Consider the following 21,355-nt stretch of genomic DNA (forward strand, 5'->3'; position numbering starts at 1 on the left):
GAATGGAGGGACGAATGGAGACGTGTTGTCTTCAGCGATGAGAGTCGCTTCTGCCTTGGTGCCAATGATGGTCGTATGCGTGTTTGGCACCGTGCAGGTGAGCGCCACAATCAGGACTGCATACGACCGAGGCACACAGGGCCAACACCCGGCACCATGGTGTGGGGAGCGATCTCCTACACTGGCCGTACACCACTAGTGATCGTCGAGGGGACACTGAATAGTGCACGGTACATCCAAACCGTCATCGAACCCATCGTTCTACCAATCCTAGACCGGCAAGGGAACTTGCTGTTCCAACAGGACAATGCACGTCCGCATGTATCCCGTGCCACCCAACGTGCTCTAGAAGGTGTAAGTCAACTACCCTGGCCAGCAAGATCTCCGGATCTGTCCCCCATTGAGCATGTTTGGGACTGGATGAAGCGTCGTCTCACGCGGTCTGCACGTCCAGCACGAACGCTGGTCCAACTGAGGCGCCAGGTGGAAATGGCATGGCAAGCCGTTCCACAGGACTACATCCAGCATCTCTACGATCGTCTCCATGGGAGAATAGCAGCCTGCATTGCTGCGAAAGGTGGATATACACTGTACTAGTGCCGACATTGTGCATGCTCTGTTGCCTGTGTCTATGTGCCTGTGATTCTGTCAGTGTGATCATGTGATGTATCTGACCCCAGGAATGTGTCAATAAAGTTTCCCCTTCCTGGGACAATGAATTCACGGTGTTCTTATTTCAATTTCCAGGAGTGTATAATAGTGAGGCACCATGTCCCCGGTAAATATCGATAGGTGCAATCAGATGGGCAGTGGGGACTATTTGTCAATGTCTTTGAACAGCTGTTTACTGTAAACTGAACAGTACAGTGTTGAATCAACCCGGTAGAGCAGTGTTCTGTGCCATATATTACGAGTTTCTATATTTACGTATACCACTATGGATGTAATTTTATTTTAAAACTTTGACGAATATGGAACGTTGTTCTCGCTCGTATTACCATACGACACGACGTATTAAAAAGAGAAATGTACATTTGTATATATCACAGAGGGTGACGATGTAAATTTTCTTGTTTAGGAGCAAGCAGTTGAAAATGGCAAACAGTCGAAATCAGACGATCATGATATAAATAACAGGGGCTGTATAACAAACAGCCAGGGCGCAAAATGGGACCGTCTTTCACTTCAAGGTACCTATGCAATATTTTAGACAACTTTGATGCTCCAAGAATAGGAGGTAAAGTCTTTAGACAGTTACGATTTAGTGCTTATCACTTTTCCACGAATAATTTACTTTACAGACAGAAGAATATGCACTGTTCTACCACTTGCTGTGTCAAAGTATCAGAGAATGCAGCACTTGTTCCAGAGTGAGATTGCCTGTATCTTATGGCCATGAATCACATCAACGTACAGGAGAGTCTACAGACTATAATTGAAATACTCTGCTATCGAGAACGAAATATAATCTCACTTTAAGAGCCGAAAGAGAATTTCTTTGATATTGTTATTCGTGCAGTTTAATGTCACTCCTTTGTTTTTATTTTTATTTATTTATTTATTGTTCCGTGGGACCAAATTAAGGAGAAGTCTCCATGGTCATGGAACGAGTCAATACATGAAATTATAACACGATATTAGAAACAGGTGAAATGAAATATAAAAAAAAACATATTCAGGTGACAAGTCGTAAATTTAAATAAAGAGAATCAACAATGTAACACTGGAATTTGCTTAATTTTTTAGCCCTTCCAGGAGCTCCTCGACAGAATAGAAGGAGTGAGCCATGAGGAAACTCTTCAGTTTAGACTTAAAAGTGTTTGGGGTACTGCTAAGATTTTTGAGTTCTTGTGGTAGCTTATTGAAAATGGATGCAGCAGAATACTGCACTCCTTTCTGCAGAAGAGTCAAGGAAGTGCATTCCACATGCATATTGGATTTCTGCCTAGTATTAACTGAGTGAAAACTGCTAACTCTTGGGAATAGGCTAATATTGCTAACAACAAACGACATTAAAGAAAATATATACTGTGAGGGCAATGTCAGAATTCCCAGACTATTGAATAGGGGTCGACAAGAGGTTCTCGAAATTACACCACATATAGCTCGAACAGCCCGTTTTTGAGCCAAAAATACCCTTTTTGAATCAGAAGAATTACCCCAAAAAATAATACCATACGACATAAGCGTATGGAAATATGCGAAGTAGACTATTTTTCGTGTTGAACTGTCACTTATTTCAGATACTGTTCTAATGGTAAATAAAGCAGCATTTAGTTTCTGAACAAGATCCTGAACATGGGCTTTCCACAACAGCTTACTATCTATCCGAACCCCTAGGAACTTGAACTGTTCCGTCTCGCTTATAATATGCCCATTCTGTCTGATCAAAATATCGGTTCTTGTTGAATTGTGAGTTAGAAACTGTAAAAACTAAGTCTTACTGTGATTTAGCATCAAATTATTTTCCCCAAGCCACGAACTTATTTCATGAACTACGTTATTTGATACTGTTTCAATATTACACACAAGATCCTTCACTATCAAGCTGCTGTCATCAGCAAACAGAAATATTTTTGAATCACCTGTAATACTAGTAGGCATATCATTTATATAAATAAGAAACAGCAGTGGCACCAGCACCGACCCTTGGGGAATGCCCCACTTAACAGTGCCCCATTGGGACTGAACATCACTACCACTCTCAATATTGCGGAGAATTACCTTTTGCTTTCTGTTCTTAAGGTAAGAGGCGAACCAATTGTAAGCTACTCCCCTTACTCCATAATGGTTCAACTTCTGCAGTAACATTTTGTGGTCAACACAGTCAAAAGCCTTCGTTAAATCAAAGAAAACACCTAGCGTTCGCAACGTTTTATTTAATCCGTCCAAAACCTCACAGAGAAAAGAGAATATAGCATTTTCAGTTGTTAAACCATTTCTAAAACCAAACTGAACATTTGACAGCAAATTATATGAATTTAAATGCTCCAGTAACCTTGCATATACAACCTTCTCGATAACTTTAGCAAACACCGATGGCATAGAAATAGGTCTATAATTGTCAACATTATCCCTGTCTCCCTTTTTATAAAGTGGCTTCACTACCGAGTACTTTAATCGGTCAGGAAACCGACCACTCCTAAAGGAAAAGTTACATATATGGCTAAGTACTGGGCTAACATACATAGAACAATACTTCAGTATTCTGCTAGATACCCCGTCAAATCCATGGGAGTTCTTGGTATTTAGTGATTTAATTATTAACTCAGTCTCCCTCTTGTCAGTATCATGGAGGAGCATTTCAGGTAACAGTCTCGGAACACTTTTTTCTCTAAGAGCGCTATATGATTCCCTGTTGGGACTAGGTTTCTCTTTAGTTCACCTCCTATATTCAGAAAGTGATTATTAAATACTGTACATATATGCGACTTATCTGTAACACGGACATTCCCACTACGCACTGATTCTATATCCTCGACTTGTCTCTGCAGACCAGCCACTTCCTTAACGACAGACCATACGGTTTTAATTTTATCCTGAGACTTAGCTATTCTATCTGCATACCACATACTTTTTGCCTTCCTAATAACATTTTTAAGCACCTTACAATACTGTTTGTAATGGGTTGCTGCATTTAAATTTTGACTGTTTCTAACGTTTTGATATAATTGCCACTTTGTTCTACAAGGTGTTTGGCACACCTGCATTGGCTACAGATAAATGAGAATACTCATTTCCTAATGCTCTAAAAGGCCTCTGAACACTTGAATGTTATGGGTATCCACGATGACCTCCAGCCGGAACTCTCCAAATCATTCTTGAGGCCCATTTACCCGAAGCAAGTAAAATTTTTCTTCAAACGTTCATTTTGACGTTTTTACAGATAAGCTTCTCTCAGATCAGAACTTTAATTGTTAATCAGGTTGTAAGCGTATTGTCCTATCGCTGGCTTAGTTGCGGAGTATCTTTGCGGGCAGCGTGTTTGCAGAGTCGATCACGGGACACTGGATTATTATGCTGTGTTGTGGGTAGCTCTGCATGTGAGAGGAATTTTATTATGCAAGTTCCAGTGTTGCTACAAGTGCTATTATAGTAAAGTGATGAAATATGGAACTGATTCAGAAAAAAGTGCGTAATCATGTAATTAGAAATGAGCAGTGCCGCCGATAACGTATTTGTGTAACCTCTCGTTGCGTGTCGCACCGTACATCAATCATCCGCACCGTGTTCGGACTCTGAGAATGAACTAATGTCGATCAGCAATGTAGTTTACCTGTAGAGAGAGCATTCAAGTGCCAGTGTCTTGTAGTGAGCGTGAGAACGTGCGTTCGGTCATTGCGTTCCGCTTCATCAACAATCAGCCGCGCATCGATGGTTACGCGCACGCTCGTACAAGTGAAAACTGAGAAAAATTAACTTGATGAACAGTGTTATATCATTACTATTGTCAATTAGGACTGGTACTAGATATTTGTGTATGCGTGACGAACGTAAGAACTTTCGTTCGATTATTCGGTCTCCGCATCTCCAACAATCACCCGCGTCGTGTCGGTTACGCGTATGTTCGTCCAAGTGATATTGTGGACAGATATTCATCAAGAATGCTAATAGGGATAAATACTTATGACCTAGAATGTAAACAGTGCAACCTACGACTTACTTATCATCTCAGAATATAGTTCAAAATGGCTCTGAGCACTATGGGACTTAAAATCTTAGGTTATCAGTCCCCTAGAACTTAGAACTACTTAAACCTAACTAACCTAAGGACATCACACAACACCCAGCCATCACGAGGCAGAGAAAATCCCTGACCCCGCCGGGAATCGAACCCGGGAACCCGAGCGTGGGAAGCGAGAACGCTACCGCACGACCACGAGATGCGGGCTCAGAATATAGTTGTTCATACCAGAGGTAGGACAGTGTTGTGTTTAATGTTAAGTGGCTCCCCTACATCCGCTTGCATATTTAGATACATAATTTCAGGCAAGCCAGCAGCAGTGTGGAGCAGAACAGTGCGACCGCCACGAGCTATCAGGTACGTGTTGTGGACAGGGCGCACGGTCAAGAAACGCGAAGCGAGCTGGAATGTGTACCGGGTATATACTTTACGTTGGAACCGTTTTCAATTTACGGAACTTAGAACTCCAAGAAAGATAAACGATATTGAAATTGTTAACTATAGTAAATGGCAATAAGCAAATGATTAATATTACGGAGAAGTACGTAAGGTATAGCTTTAAGAAATACGAGGGCTGTTCAGAAAGTAAGCTCCGATTGATCGCGAAATGGGAACCACAGTGAAAATTAGAAATGTTTTATTTTTAACAGTTAGCTACACCATCCAGCTACTTCTCTACGTAGTTGCCGTTCTGACTAAGACATTTGTCGTAGCGTTGTACCAACTTTCCAATACCCTCATCATAAAAGACAGCCGCCAGTGCTTTCCGCCAATTCTCTACGCTGGCCTACAGCTCGTTTTCTGTGCCAAAATGTTGTATTCATAGCCAGCGGTTCATGTGAGCAGAAATGAAACGCAGGGGGAGTCAATTACGGGCTGTATTGTGGGTAGTCAAACATTTCCAATTGAAAACGATGCAGGAGCATCTTCATTGCCCCTTCAGAATACGGCTGACAATATTGCCTTGTAGAAGAAACTGCACGACAGTTATGTAATGTTGGCTGTATAGCTTCAGGCGAAATTTCTCACCAGGTCCTCGTACTTGGCGGGAGACACTATTCTCTAGACAACTTTACGCGATCACTGTGAGCTCAGAAATGAGAGGAGTGACGTGATGCTATCTAGGGTCATACTAGAGACACTGCCCAACACATCTGTGCAAAGCTTTATCGGATTATCATAGTCGTTTCCATTTCGCGATCAATCGGAGCTTACTTTCTGAACAGCCCTCGTATATGTGTTTTGAAGAAATCCTGAAATTAATAGTATGCCAAAGAGTGCCTAGTACGCTTCTGGGAAATCTCCTTCCGTGCTAATGAAAAGCTCTCGGGTTTCTCGCCAGGTGTCACCGTTGAGACACCGCGGTATACCAACACTGCGATCTGACTGGACACCAGAGAGCATTCTGTCAGTAGTTTACGCTAGGAAAGTTTATATTCTCATTACGTTGTTTGTGTGCAAATCCACCAATATGAACGGCAGTTTATCCTTTGCCACCTAATGGACCGTATTATCTCGTTATGAAGCTTTGTCATTCTGCTGTGCACAATAATTGTGTCTGTAATAGGAATGGCATTTACATGTTGCGCGATGTGTGACATCTGAAAGCTTTATTGTTCTTTCTCCCTGGATGATGCTCAAGGACTGAAACCGATTGGAATAAATGTGAATTTACAATACAGCGCTGTATCATTCATTTCCTGCAATATATTTCTGCTCTTAATTGTCGCTCGAAAAAAATATTTGATGAATAGTATTGTTGATCCAGGAAAAAAAACATATTCAATTTTCTTGAATTTGTTGAGTATATTGCTTTAATTTCAGCTCAACGCCCAGCACGCTTTCAAATAAAGCACTAATACATGTTTTTGGTAATCTTCTTCATTTTTAAATAGACAATTTGAAAAAAATTCTTATACAGCTACATTATTTCTTTATCTGTGTTTGGCACTAATTGTTTAACGGCCGAAGCGTAATTATGAAGCATTCGAGCTCATTGAAATCAGCCAAGCTGTCATCGTACTGGACGGAAAACACACTAGCCAACGCTCAGATCCTTGGCCAGTGAGCTTTTATATGCGATCTACCCGCAGTACGACCTCAGTTCGTTTGGCGTCTACGGGAATTAGCGCTTCATAATGAGAGCTTCAACCTTGAATCTAATAGTAAAAAAAAATATGTAAACAGCCTAACTTTGGAACCATAGCTTGATGCGTGGCGTAAAAATACGAATATTCTCGTGCTTGAGGAGCAAGCTATTTAAAACACTTGAAGCAGTAAAACCATCATGTTAACTTCTCTCTATTTTTTTATTGATCTACTCACGAAACTTTTTCGACTTGCGAGGTATATCAGGTTTATTTAGTCTTTCTTTCTGATGTGACGCTTTTAATTGATAAGTTTGAACCATGTAGGCTTGAACTAAGTAAACTTACTTGTGGATAATTTCTATAGCCATGTATAGATGAATTAGTTAAGCTGTCTAATGGAATTATTAGTAGCGAAACTTACTACATTCTTGAACACTATGCTGATGTTCTTCGGTGGTGGTAGTTAATGGTGTAAAACTTTGCTTTCGATTGATGACTGCAGTGCTATCATCATCTTGTCATAATTATGGTCTACTTTGTTTAGAGTTTCATTTTTTTTCACACGTGTTATTGCAGTGGAAGAGTCTAATGTGTCATCTCAGAATAGCGTGCAATCGTTAGTATGTTCTTCTTCATGCCGAAAGATGTGTGAGCAAAATGAAAGCTATCCGCTATGTTTTCCAGAAGAGTAAAAATCTGTTGGTTTCCACTGAAAGAGCTGTAAAGATCGGAATCACTTGACAGTGATGGACCAACTTCGTTATGTTCTATATGGCAGAAAGGTTATGCAGATTACATATCTAGTATCCTGATTGTAAACCAATAGGCTTTCAACATGGTAGCTGTGTGTTTCGTGTAGGAAGTAAGAAACTTAGAAGCCGAAACAATACAGTTCCTATTCGTAGTGATCATTAGATTTGGTGTAACACCTCAGCGTTCGTGATCTTCTTCGTGTACTCTGATCAACCAGAACACCGAGTTACTATCGCTATAAATCCGTCCAACCGATAGCAGTGTCACCAGGCGAGGAATGACTGATGAGACACAAACACGTTCTTGTAGTACGAGGCGCATTCAAGTTCTAAGGCCTCCGACTATTTTTCTCCGGACTGGAAAGAGATAGAAACATGCACATTGTTTTAAAAAGAGGCCGCGTTCATTGTCAATACGTCCCAGAGATGGCAGCACCGTACGGCAGATGGAATTTTACCGCCAGCGCCGAGAATGGGAACTGTTTTAAATACTTAAAATGGCGACATTTTCCTTACTTGAACAGCGTGCAATCATTCGTTTTCTGAATTTGAGTGGTGTCAAACCAATTGAAATTCATCGACAGTTGAAGGAGACATGTGGTGACGGAGTTATGGATGTGTCGAAAGTGCGTTCTTGGGTGCGACAGTTTAATGAAGGCAGAACATTGTGTGACAACAAACCGAAACAACCTCGGGCTCGCACAAGCCGGTCTGACGACATGATCGAGAAAGTGGAGAGAATTGTTTTGGGGGATCGCCGAATGACTATTGAACAGATCGCCTCCAGAGTTGGCATTTCTGTGGGTTCTGTACACACAATCCTGCATGACGACCTGAAAATGCGATAAGTGTGATCCAGGTGGGTGCCACGAATGCTGACGGACGACCACACGGCTGCCCGTGTGGCATGTTGCCAAGCAATGTTGACGCGCAACGACAACATGAATGGGACTTTCTTTTCGTCGGTTGTGACAATGGATGAGACGTGGATGCCATTTTTCAATCCAGAAACAAAGCACCAGTCAGCTCAATGGAAGCACACAGATTCACCGCACCAAAAAAATTTCGGGTAACCGGCAGTGCTGAAAAAATGATGGTGTCCATGTTCTGGGACAGCGAGAACGTAATCCCTACCCATTGCGTTCCAAATGGCACTACGGTAACAGTTACATCCTACGAAAATGTTTTGAAGAACAAATTCCTTCCTGCACTGCAACAAAAACGTCCGGGAAGGGCTGCGCGTGTGCTGTTTCACCAAGACAACGCACCCGCACAGCGAGCTAATGTTACGCAACAGTTTCTTCGTGATAACAACTTTGAAGTGATTCCTCATGCTCCCTACTCACCTGACCTGGCTCCTAGTGACTTTTGGCTTTTTCCAACAATGAAAGACACTCTCCGTGGCCGCACATTCACCAGCCGTGCTGCTATTGCCTCAGCGATTTTCCAGTGGTCAAAACAGACTCCTAAAGAAGCCTTCGCCACTGCCATGGAATCATGGCGTCAGCGTTGTGAAAAATGTGTACGTCTGAAGGGCGATTACGTCGAGAAGTAACGCCAGTTTCATCGATTTCGGGTGAGTAGTTAATTAGAAAAAAAATCGGAGGCCTTAGAACTTGAATGCACCTCGTATCAGTGAGCATGCTGTCCGTATGTAGGATGGGAAAGGCACGTGATCTATGTGAGTCTGAGTGGCCCGGAGGCTCGTCACGAACATCTCGGGAGCTGCACGGCTTACCGGGCATTCGAAGAGTGCTGTGGTGTGTGTCTTCAACACGTAGTGAAACCCAGGTCATGTTCAGACATTTTGGGGTTGAATGGCCATCCCTCATTAGAGATGTCGGACGTCGTAGGCTTGTCAGACTGGTAAAACAGGACAGGCAACGAATTGTGGCAGAACAAATATCAGATTTTAATGCTGGGCAGAGTACAAGTGTATCTGAACACTCCACGCACCGAACGCTCCTAACGATGGGTTTCCGCAACCGACGACCCTTGCTTGTGCCAAAGTTAACACCATGACATCGTGAAATACGACTGGAATAGGCAAGCGACCATCAGCACCGGACGTTGGCGTAGTGGCAGATCATTGCATGGTCTGATGACTCTCAATATCTTCTTCATCATGCCGATGGGAAGTCATGAACCTGTCTTCTTCCAGGGGAACAGCTCCTTGGTAGCTGTATAGCGGGACGGAGACAAGATGGCGGCGACTCCATTATGCTCTGGGCAACATTGACGTGGGCATCCATGGCTCCACTGGAGCTTGTGCAAGACACCTTGACGTCCAAGGAATTTCGTACACTGATTGCAGGCCACATACACCCTTTAATGACGATCATGTCTCCAGACGGCAGTGGCATTTTTCAACAAGATAACGCGCCTTGTCACAAGGCCAGGAGTGTGATTGAGGGGTTCGAGAAACACAATGACGAGTTTCAGCTGATGCGCTGTCCCCCAAAGTCGCCAGATCTGAACCTGATCGAACACATCTGGGATGTGACTGAACGTGGCGTCAGGGCCCATCACCCCTCTCCCCGGAATTTTCGAGAATTAGGTGACTTGTGTTTACAGATGTGGTACCAACTCCTGGACTGTGCGGCTGATCCCGGCGAAGGTTCGAGTCCTCCCTCGGGCATGGGTGTGTGTGTTTGTCCTTAGGATAATTTAGGTTAAGTAGTGTGTAAGCTTAGGGACTGATGACCTTAGCAGTTAAGTCCCATAAGATTTCACGAACATTTTTCTTTCTTTTGGTACCAACTCTCTCCAAGGACCTACATAGGCCTCATTGCTTCCATGCCACGGCCTACCGCCACTGTTACACGTGCCAAAGTTCTACATACCAGCTCAGGTGGTCACCACGTTATGGCTGATCAGTGTAAATGGAAGGCTTCTGGAATTAATCGATGAAAAAGAAACAACGAATTTTTCTGTGAAACCAGTGTGTCACAACAAGATTTGCACACTTAAATAGACGAGTTCGAGAAATTTTGTTTGTTGACACTACTGATCTGAGGCTGACTGATTCGTAGAAGAAGAGGAATGCATGCAGCTATTCATTCGAGATGAACAGAGACAGGCTGTTAGAGAGAAGATGCAAATCAAAATTGATTTCTCACAGTTGTTTAACGTTTTTCGCGGAATGGCCATAACTAGTTTTGTAACTGCACTGGAACCGTAAATTTCGGGAAACACGAAGTGTCCTGCGACATTCCAGGAAAACACCGAAACCCGATTCCTACAAAATGATGTCGCCTGTACACAAGCATCTTTTGTAAGGATCCTTAAGAAGAGTGTTCGTGTTTCAACAATGTAGCTGAATATAACCAAATCCACGGCTAATGATAACCACGAAAGCTTGTATCTATGGCTTCCTAAACTACAGCCACTTGGCGCTGTGCTGCCGGATGTGAATCAGAAGGCTTTGGTCGGCTACATCTGAATCGAGTCTCCAGTGTACGTCTTAGAGAACCCTCAGTTGAAGCTGTCAAAGAATATTTTTCCACTAGGAAAACGCAGAAAGCTGCTAAAGGGTGCTGTCGCAAAAAGTACAGACTCTAATCCACCTTACCAATACGTTATACGTGCTCAAACAGAAGATTAGTCATGTGATACCTTCTACCAAAATAATAAAGTATAAGGAGTATGACACTCTCCTTCTGACTGGGAAAACCAACTATACGGGGAAAACTTCTCATCCGCAAAAATTCTTGTGCAATGCAGGCAGTACAAAACTTAACGTATATTACTGTAAAGCACCATGTTGCTGTTTCGCAAGAACCAGAGAGAGAGAGAGAGAGAGATAGAGAGAGAGAGAGAGAGAGAGAGAGAGAGAGAGAGGGGAATGAAGACTTTGTTTACCTTAGTGGAAGATCTTGTCAAGAAACCGAGGAAATTTTGGTCTTATGTAAAAACAGTAAATGGGTAAAAGGCTTCTGTTCCGTCACAATCAGACCAATCTGGTGTGGCGACAGAAGACAGCAAAAGGAAAGCTGAAGTTTTAATTTCGCGTTTAAAAAATCATTAACGCAAGAGGATCGTACAGGCGTACCAGTGTTTGACCGTAGCACAAACTCCCATATGGAGGACGTAGTAATAGGCATCCCTGTCGTTGAGAAGCAATTGATACGGACGAAAAGAAATAAGTCGCCAAGTTCCTTAGGAATTCCAGTTCGGTCTCACAGAGAGAACTCGTATAGGGTACTATCAACAGCGGCCATAATGACGTAACAGGATTAGGATTCGTTATGAATAGGATGGTAGGGCGGAGAGTGAGGTACTGTGAACATTTCAGTGACAGTGTTGTTCTCATAAGCACAGATAATAATAGTTCAAATATACATGCCGACGTCCCTAGCTGAAGATGAAAAGATAAAGTATATGAGAATTTTGATAGAGTAATTCAGTGTTTAAATGGAGATGAAAATCTTATAGTCATTGGGCATTTGAATGCGGTTGTAGGAGAAGGATTAGAAGAAAGGGTTACGCGAGAATATGGGATGGTAGTACGAATGCGTGAGGGGACTGGCTAATTGAGTTCTGCAATAAATTTCAGATGGTAAAAGCGATAACTCTGTTCCAGAATCATTGAAGGAAGAGGTATAATTGAAAAGGCCGGGAGAAGAGGACTATTCAGTTAGATTACATCACGGTCAGCCACAGATTCCGAAATCAGATATTGATTGTAAGGCGTACCTTCGAGCAGTAGATGACAATTTAGTAACGATGAAGAATAGATTGAAGTTTAAGAGACTACTCAGGAAGGACAAGTGCGCAAGGAAGAGGGATACGGAATTACTAAGGAATGAAGATATATGCTTGGAGTTCTCTGACGCTATAGATACTGTGAAAATGAATAGCTCGGTGGGCGATTCAGTAGAAGAGGAATGGACGCCTCTAAAATGGGAAATCGTAGAATTTGGAAACGAAACACAGGTAAAAGGAAGGTAACTGTGAAGGAACCATGGGTAACAGGAAAGACACTTTGGTTAATCGACGAAAGAAGGTAGTACAAAAATGATCAGGAAAATTAAGTAGTACAGAAATACAATTGCACACGCACTCCAAAAAGATCGCGACACATTTGTGAAATCATCCTTGAGACACTTCGCTCGTTTTTGTGTGAAGTACCCTTGTCCTTGACCTTGAGCAGGAGCTGCTTCAGGAGCAACTCAGTCCAACGGAATATGTCTCTAAATGCACTTTCAGAAATGTCTCTGCACAGTAGTTTGCTTCAATTTTGTGATGTATACCGCCACACTCGAACATGGACTCGCACGCTTGTGAAACCTCCCTGAGACACTTTAAACACTTTTGTGGGAAACAGACCCCCAAACCGGTATCAGCTGCGATACCCGATTTTACACACTAAAACGATGATATTTGGAAGTCGAAATAAATATCTCTGTAACTCTAGACAGGACGCTCACCACTTTTCAAGTTTTAGCTGCTTGTTTGAAGGCACTGCCAGAGAGAGAGAAAACTTTCTGACTTTCTGAGTCCTACAGTTGCTGTGGTATTCATCACTTTTCTGAAACAGTGACTGGGCTTCGTTTTGTACCTGCTGCTGCTGGAATCAGGGACGTTATTTTTCTCACTTCTCGAAGTACTGTCCAAGGATAGGCGACAAAACCGGAAGAATTACGCAAAGTGAATTCGAAGCACAGTCCGACAGATGAGAAAAATGGTTGTAATTTTCGATGAATGTTTAATGTCCTACAGCTACTGGTCTGGAAATGCTCTAAAGCCACAATGGCAGGTGAGTGACAGCATTCCGCCAGAGGTGGATGGTCTGCTTGGACGTGTCTCTGAGCTCTCAAACAAACATCACATTACTCTCGGATGTGTCAGAACTTTCCATAGATACACTCATCCGTCTTGTTCGAGCCAGTCTGTAGAGGCTCCTATGCCCCATAGAAAGGATGCCTTGTGAATGGAACATTCGGATTGGTTCTTACTGAATGTAGCGAAACTGCTTGTGTGGGAGCACTGCCCGTCATTTTCTGCAGACAAGACATTCAGTAGAAAAACTATTTTGTGCAGATCGAAAAGAAAAAACATACAGCAATCATGGCGCACAGGCAGTTAAACCCTGCAAGAGAGCTCTACAGATCATAAAATGTGGAAATTATCACCAAAGACACGTCTTCAATTACACTACTCTGCTGTTGTCGAGGAAATCTTGAATTTTTCTGTGTGAAACCCACCAAACTGCTGCTGGTGCTGCTGGAGGTGGTAGTGTGGGAGCACTGTCCACCGTTTTTTTCTGCAGACGGACCAATTACGAGACTTTCAGCAGCAAAGCTATTTTGTATAGATAGAGAAAAAAGATAGAGCGGTCATATTGCACTAACAGTTAAACCCTGCAATATTGGCCTACAGGTCATGAAATATGGAAAGACACTTCCTCAATTACACTGCTCTGCTACTGTCGAGTAAAACTTGAATTTTTCAGCGTGAAACCGATCTTCAACTGGGCTATATCACCCATACCATATCGATATGGTAGACGCACATTTCGTATCATGCACCGTACAAAATCATCACTTCTGCACCCCACATGTAGCTATTGACAGCCAGACCGCGGAGAAGGACAGATCTAAAACAAGAAACATGAGCATATGCACCATAAATAGTCCTCGTAGCACTAGATATTTCCCACGAGGTCGGTCGGTCATCCAGTGCGGCCAACGGTCACGAGTCAACTGCCCCCGCACACACGCTGGCTCTATACGCGATCAGAGCGCCCTCAGTGGACCGTGATCAATCCCCAAACTGCTGTACAAAGGCTGGGCTGGTTCTCCTCGGCACAAAGGCGTTACTGTTTCTGATCCTGACCTGCTTGCTTGCTTGCTTACTGCCATGCTTTCCATACCCATCTCATTCCGCTGGGATTACAAGAAAACATGTATTTTCACATGATTTGCCAGAAAGTCATACGATTTATGCGATAGTTCTTGGTATCAGGCTCATAGCAATATCACTCGCATAGCAGTATAGTTTGCACAGTATAATTCCGAAGATAAAGACTGGAAATTATTTATACAGAAACAGAAACTTTAGCGAGGTGCAGCAAAGCGGAACAAGCTGTAAACTATTGAGTAACTAGGTAGTTATCTCATCTGCGAAGATCTTTACATGAAAACTCGAAAAAAATATAGGAAACTGGTAGTTCCATTCACGAATACCGATGTCAGTGATATAACAGGCTCCAAATCATCTAGTCTATGAGGACTGTATACAGTGCATATGCTCATGTTTTTATTTATTTGTTAATAGATCTGTCTGTCTTCACGGTCTGGTGGTCGATAGCTACATGCAGGGTGCAGAAGTGCTGATTTTGTATGGTGCACGATACGAATTGCGTATTTACCACATCGATATGGTATGTAGTGATATAGCCCGGCTGGAGATCGGTTTCACGCTATTCAAGTTTTCCTCGACAGTAGCAGAGTAGTGTAATTGAGGAAGCGTCTTCCCATATTTCATGATCTGTAGGCCACTCTTGCAGGGTTTAACTGTTAGTGCAGTATGATCGTTGTAAGCGTCGTCTTGTTTTTAACATTAAAACAGTTTCAGCAGCATTTTTACCGAGTAGAAAACAAAATTTCACAGCTGCACGTTGTTCACTTAAACTTGGCATCATAAAAAACGAAACGAGAACAAAACAGCGCTAGTAAAAACAGTCTCTGCAGACGAACAGAAAAAACCAGGTCCACAACACAGGCGGCACTGAACTGGCAATGAATTACGCTATACCCGCCTAGCGGCAGGATTGCTTCTACACAAGCTCCGCCCGCGGCAATGTTATTCCGTTTCTATCTATTTATTTATTTTTCTTTCCCCTCGTATACAAACGACCTGATGTACAGGGTAGGCAGCAATCCGCTACTGTGTGTCGGAAAGTGTTGTCATTGGATGACTGTAGGAGAACGCAACTTAGAACGTATATTTGATGTGATGAACGGCAGATTGCTCTAAATGTACAAAAATGTAAGTTAATGCGGATGAGTAGGAAAAAGAATCGTGTAATGATCAAATACACTACTAATTGTGTGCTGCTTGACACAGTCACGTTGGGTAATTATACAGGGATAACGTCCCAAAGCGATAAGGAATGGAACGAGCACGTGAGGTAGCTCATCTATACAGAAGCCTGCATACAAAACACAGGAACGGTCCAAAAATGGTTCAAATGGCTCCGAGCACTATGGGACTTAACATCTATGGTCATCAGTCCCCTAGAACTTAGAACTACTTAAACCTAACTAACCTAAGGACATCACACACATCCATGCCCGAGGCTGGGTTCGAACCTGCGACCATAGCAGTCGCGCGGCTCCGGACTGAGCGCCTAGAACCGCTAGACCACCGCGGCCGGCAGGAACGGCCCAGTCTTGAGTACTACTCGAGTGTTTGGGACCCCACCAGATAAGATCAAAGGAAGCCAACGAAGGAATTCAGAGGCGTGCTCCAAGATTTGTGACCGACAGATTCGACCGACACGCAAGTATTACGGAGATGCTACATGGACTCAAATGGGAATCTCTGAAGGAACGATTATGTATTTTTTTCGTGAAAGATTAATGTGAAATGATAATTAAATCGAAACCCTTAGCTGCCGACAGGTGTTGTTGATATGCATCAATGGGGACAGCTAAAAATGCGTGCCCCGACCAGGACTCGAACCCGGGATCTCCTGCTTACATGGCAGACGCTCAATCCATCAGAGCCACCGATAGTACAGAGCATAGTGCGACTGAAAGGACTTACCCCTTGCAGACTTCCAGTGAGACCCACATTCTCAACTGTCTACAACCTACATTCATAGTGTTCCTTATAGACATTTGCCCATTCACTCATTACTCGCGCCAGACTAAGCTGACGAGTCCCGTAAGATTTCGGGCAAAGCCTGCGCATTCGCACAGAAGAAGGTTAATGGCCAGGTAGCCTTTAACTATATGAGGATGGTATCTGTTCCCGAAAGAACAGATGGCATTGATGACCGTGCAGCTTCTCTAGAATGAAATGATAATTAAATCGAAACCCTTAGCTACTGACTGGTGTTGTTGATATTCATCAACGGGGACAGCTGAAATGTGGGTTGTGGACAGCTGGGAATGTGGGTCTCACGGGAAGCATGCAAAGGATAAGTCCCTGCAGTCGCACTATCCTTTGTGCCCTCGGTGGCTCAGGTGGATAGAGCGTCTGCCATGTAAGCAGGAGATCCCGGGTTCGAGTCCTGGTCGGGGCACACGTTTTCAGCTGTCCCCACTGATGTATATCAACAGCACCTGTCAACAGCTAAGGGTTTCGATTTAATTATCATTTCATTCTAGAGAAGCTGCACAGTCATCAATGGTATTTGTTATTTCGGGAACAGATACCATCCTCTTACTCATTAACGTAACAATTTGGAGAATCGGTTATTACGGCTGACTGCAGAACGGTTTTGCTGTCACCAACGTACATTTCGCCTAAGGACCACGAAGACGAGTTAAGAGGAATTAGGGCTCTCTCTTTTTGCGAGTGGAACAGGAAAGGGTATGACTGGTAGTGGTACAAGATAGCCTCCGCCATGCACCGTAGCATTTCTTCCATAGTAGGTGTACGTACAATAATGTGAAAAGAGTAATGGGACAGCAATATGCACATACACATATGATGGTAGTAACACGTACGCAAAGTATAAACAGGCATTAAACTGGCGGAGCTGTTATTTTCAATCATGTGATTTATGCGAAATATGTGAAAACGTTTCCGACGCGATTATGGCCGCACGACGGCAATTAACAGACTTTGAACGCGAAATGGTAATAGGAGCTAGACGCATGGGATACTCCACTTCGGAAATCGTAAGGGAATGCAATATTGCGTGAACTACAGTGTCGAAAGTGCCCAGAGAACACAAGAATTCAGGCATTAGCTCTCACCACGGACAACTCAGTGGCGGACTACCTTCACTTAATAACGACCGAGAGCAGTGGCGTTTGCGTAGAGCTGCCACTTCTAATCAATAGGCAGCAATGCATAAAATAATCGCAGAAATCAGTGTGGGACGTCGGACTAACGTACCCGTCAGGGCAGTGCGGCGGAATTTGGTGTTAATGGGTTTTGGCAGCAGACGACCGACGGCAGTACCGTTGTTGCCAAGAGCACGACATTGCCTGAAGGGACTCTCCTTGGGTCGTGACCATTTCGATTGGACCCTACACGATTGGAAAACCGTGGCCTGGTCAGATGAGTCCCGATTTCAGTTGGTAATAGCTGATTGTAGGGTTCGAGTGTTGAGCAGACACCACGGAGATATGGTCCCAAGTTGTCAACAAGGCACTGTGCAAGCTGGTGGTGGCTCCATAACGGTGTAGGCTGTGTTTACCTAGAATGGACTGGGTCCTCTAGTCCAACTGAATCTATCATTCACTGGAAATGGTTATGGTCGGCTAATTGGAGATCATTTGCAGCCATTCAAGAACTTCACTTTCCCAAGCAACGATGAAATTTTTATGGGTGGCAGTATCGCCTGGCCACAGTTGCTCACGATTGGTTCGAAGAACGTTCTGGACAGTTCTAGAGAATGATTTGGCCACCCATATCGGCCGGCATGAATCCTATCGAATATTTCGGATGTAGTCGAGAGGTCAGCTCGTTCACAAAGTCCTTCACCGACAACAATTGTGCGGTAATGGACGGCTATAGAGGCAGCATGGCTCAATATTTCTGGAGGAGATGTCAAGCGACTCTTTGAGTCCGCCGCTCGTGGTCTCGCGGTAGCGTTCTCGCTTCCCGAGCACGGGGTCCCGGGTTCGATTCCCGGCGGGGTCAGGGATTTTCACCTGCCTCGAGATGACTGGGTGTTTGTGTTGTCCTCGTCATTTCATCATCATCCAGGAAAGTGGCGAAATTGGACTGAGCAAAGATTGGGTAATTGTACGGGCGCTGATAACCACGCAGTTGAGCGCCCCACAAACCAAACATCATCATCATCAAACGACTCTTTGAGTCCATGCCACGTCGAGTTGCTGCACTACGCCGGGAATAAGGAGGTCCGAGACGATATTAGGAATATACCCCAAGACTTTTGTCACCTCAGTGCACGTAGATGTAGGTACAGATTTAGGTACTCGACTGGTTACTTTCCATTTACTGGGCTCAGCCCGTTAAATTATTTAATGAACTTCTCGGCTGTAATGTTGTCTTAAAAGGTTTAGTCACTAGATCACTGGTACAGACTAAATTACCGGTCCATTGTGAACGGTTCCATAGGTTAGCTAACAACGCTCACGGACAAGTCTAATAAAACACTAAGTTCGTCTTATCATTCGTATAATCGCCAACGCAGTAAAGACAGTGGCTTTAGAAATTCTATTCCTTGTTTTCAGTTCATTACCAGAAACTCTTAGACAAATTTCAGTAAACCAAGAGGTGTACACGATGTACGTGAATGGGAGAATATACACTCCTGGAAATTGAAATAAGAACACCGTGAATTCATTGTCCCAGGAAGGGGAAACTTTATTGACACATTCCTGGGGTCAGATACATCACATGATCACACTGACAGAACCACAGGCACATAGACACAGGCAACAGAGCATGCACAATGTCGGCACTAGTACAGTGTATATCCACCTTTCGCAGCAATGCAGGCTGCTATTCTCCCATGGAGACGATCGTAGAGATGCTGGATGTAGTCCTGTGGAACGGCTTGCCATGCCATTTCCACCTGGCGCCTCAGTTGGACCAGCGTTCGTGCTGGACGTGCAGACCGCGTGAGACGACGCTTCATCCAGTCCCAAACATGCTCAATGGGGGACAGATCCGGAGATCTTGCTGGCCAGGGTAGTTGACTTACACCTTCTAGAGCACGTTGGGTGGCACGGGATACATGCGGACGTGCATTGTCCTGTTGGAACAGCAAGTTCCCTTGCCGGTCTAGGAATGGTAGAACGATGGGTTCGATGACGGTTTGGATGTACCGTGCACTATTCAGTGTCCCCTCGACGATGACCAGTGGTGTACGGCCAGTGTAGGAGATCGCTCCCCACACCATGATGCCGGGTGTTGGCCCTGTGTGCCTCGGTCGTATGCAGTCCTGATTGTGGCGCTCACCTGCACGGCGCCAAACACGCATACGACCATCATTGGCACCAAGGCAGAAGCGACTCTCATCGCTGAAGACGACACGTCTCCATTCGTCCCTCCATTCACGCCTGTCGCGACACCACTGGAGGCGGGCTGCACGATGTTGGGGCGTGAGCGGAAGACGGCCTAACGGTGTGCGGGACCGTAGCCCAGCTTCATGGAGACGGTTGCGAATGGTCCTCGCCGATACCCCAGGAGCAACAGTGTCCCTAATTTGCTGGGAAGTGGCGGTGCGGTCCCCTACGGCACTGCGTAGGATCCTACGGTCTTGGCGTGCATCCGTGCGTCGCTGCGGTCCGGTCCCAGGTCGACGGGCACGTGCACCTTCCGCCGACCACTGGCGACAACATCGATGTACTGTGGAGACCTCACGCCCCACGTGCTGAGCAATTCGGCGGTACGTCCACCCGGCCTCCCGCATGCCCACTATACGCCCTCGCTCAAAGTCCGTCAACTGCACATACGGTTCACGTCCACGCTGTCGCGGCATGCTACCAGTGTTAAAGACTGCGATGGAGCTCCGTATGCCACGGCAAACTGGCTGACACTGACGGCGGCGGTGCACAAATGCTGCGCAGCTAGCGCCATTCGACGGCCAACACCGCGGTTCCTGGTGTGTCCGCTGTGCCGTGCGTGTGATCATTGCTTGTACAGCCCTCTCGCAGTGTCCGGAGCAAGTATGGTGGGTCTGACACACCGGTGTCAATGTGTTCTTTTTTCCATTTCCAGGAGTGTATCTGCACTGAACCAAGCAAGTCTTAGAAGAACAGTGCTCTCGTCTACGTCTTCTGTGAATGTTGTTCTTTTACTAGAGCATGCACTGTATCGACCTCAGGCCGTTTTGACACGTTAGTTTAGCGAGACAGTCTGAAGACGTTTGGAAGCACTACGGCTGGATAGCGCAGAGCCGGGCTGGCGGCGGTACCTGACGGTGTCGAACATGGTGACGAGGGACAGGAGCGTCGTGACGAGCAGCACCATGCGGCCGGGCACCATGTCCGGGATGACGACGAAGCTGCCCCACGACATGATGACGAACAGCGAGCTGGGCAAGTACGTCTCGAGCAGGTAGCTGCGCAGCTCGCGGCTCATCGTGATGTGCATGCGGGCCGTCGAGTGGTTGCCTGTGCGCACACCGTCACTTATTTTCACTTCGTAGCGCCTGGTCCATTTTACGATCTTCGGTCGACAAATGAAGGTGTACTGAGACAACAATGCAAAAGTGTTGATTCTAATGGAAACGACAGTCAGACTGGCAAATGATGACACTGTGTGATCTTAAACTTCGACTTAAATTGATCCGATTAATATCCTGATTTACATGCTGAGTTGTTTCGGTACCGATTAGTTCCTAATTCAGCTTTAACACTTACATCTGTGCTGGTCCTCAATATAATTTTCATCAAAAGAGGAAGAAGACATCTGAAGGCGATGTAAAAATTTGAACCACTCCGTCTCGCATTAGGGATGGCAATATAAAGAAGTCCAACGCCTTTTTGGTCGTTAAGATTTTCTGTGTAACATTTACGAGATTACTGTGAAGAAGCAAATAAAAAGGTGCTCGAACAGTCTACAGGTATACTGCCGGTTCATAGTGTCCAATGGGCACAATATTTCGGCGATCAGACCTGTCGCCATCGTCAGGTGAGCTGACGAACTGTTCGTCAGCGCACCTGACGATGGGC

At 44.7% G+C, this 21,355-nt stretch overlaps 1 protein-coding gene and 1 non-coding gene across 2 annotated transcripts in view; one reads left to right on the plus strand and one right to left on the minus strand.

The window, feature by feature from the left end:
• The window catches only part of LOC126090553 (glycine receptor subunit alpha-4-like), a 71,852-nt gene that overhangs the window by 34,122 nt on the left and 16,375 nt on the right, over positions 1-21,355 (minus strand). The window contains exon 6 of the mRNA XM_049906998.1: positions 20,596-20,794. Coding sequence (XP_049762955.1) covers positions 20,596-20,794 — 199 coding nt within the window. The remainder of the gene's footprint in view (positions 1-20,595; positions 20,795-21,355) is intronic.
• Positions 16,705-16,779, plus strand: Trnat-ugu (transfer RNA threonine (anticodon UGU)). Its single transcript has one exon. It is a non-coding gene; the product is annotated as a tRNA-Thr (tRNA).

The sequence above is a fragment of the Schistocerca cancellata genome, chromosome 1, assembly GCF_023864275.1.
Source record: "Schistocerca cancellata isolate TAMUIC-IGC-003103 chromosome 1, iqSchCanc2.1, whole genome shotgun sequence".
Taxonomy (NCBI): Eukaryota; Metazoa; Arthropoda; class Insecta; order Orthoptera; family Acrididae; genus Schistocerca; species Schistocerca cancellata.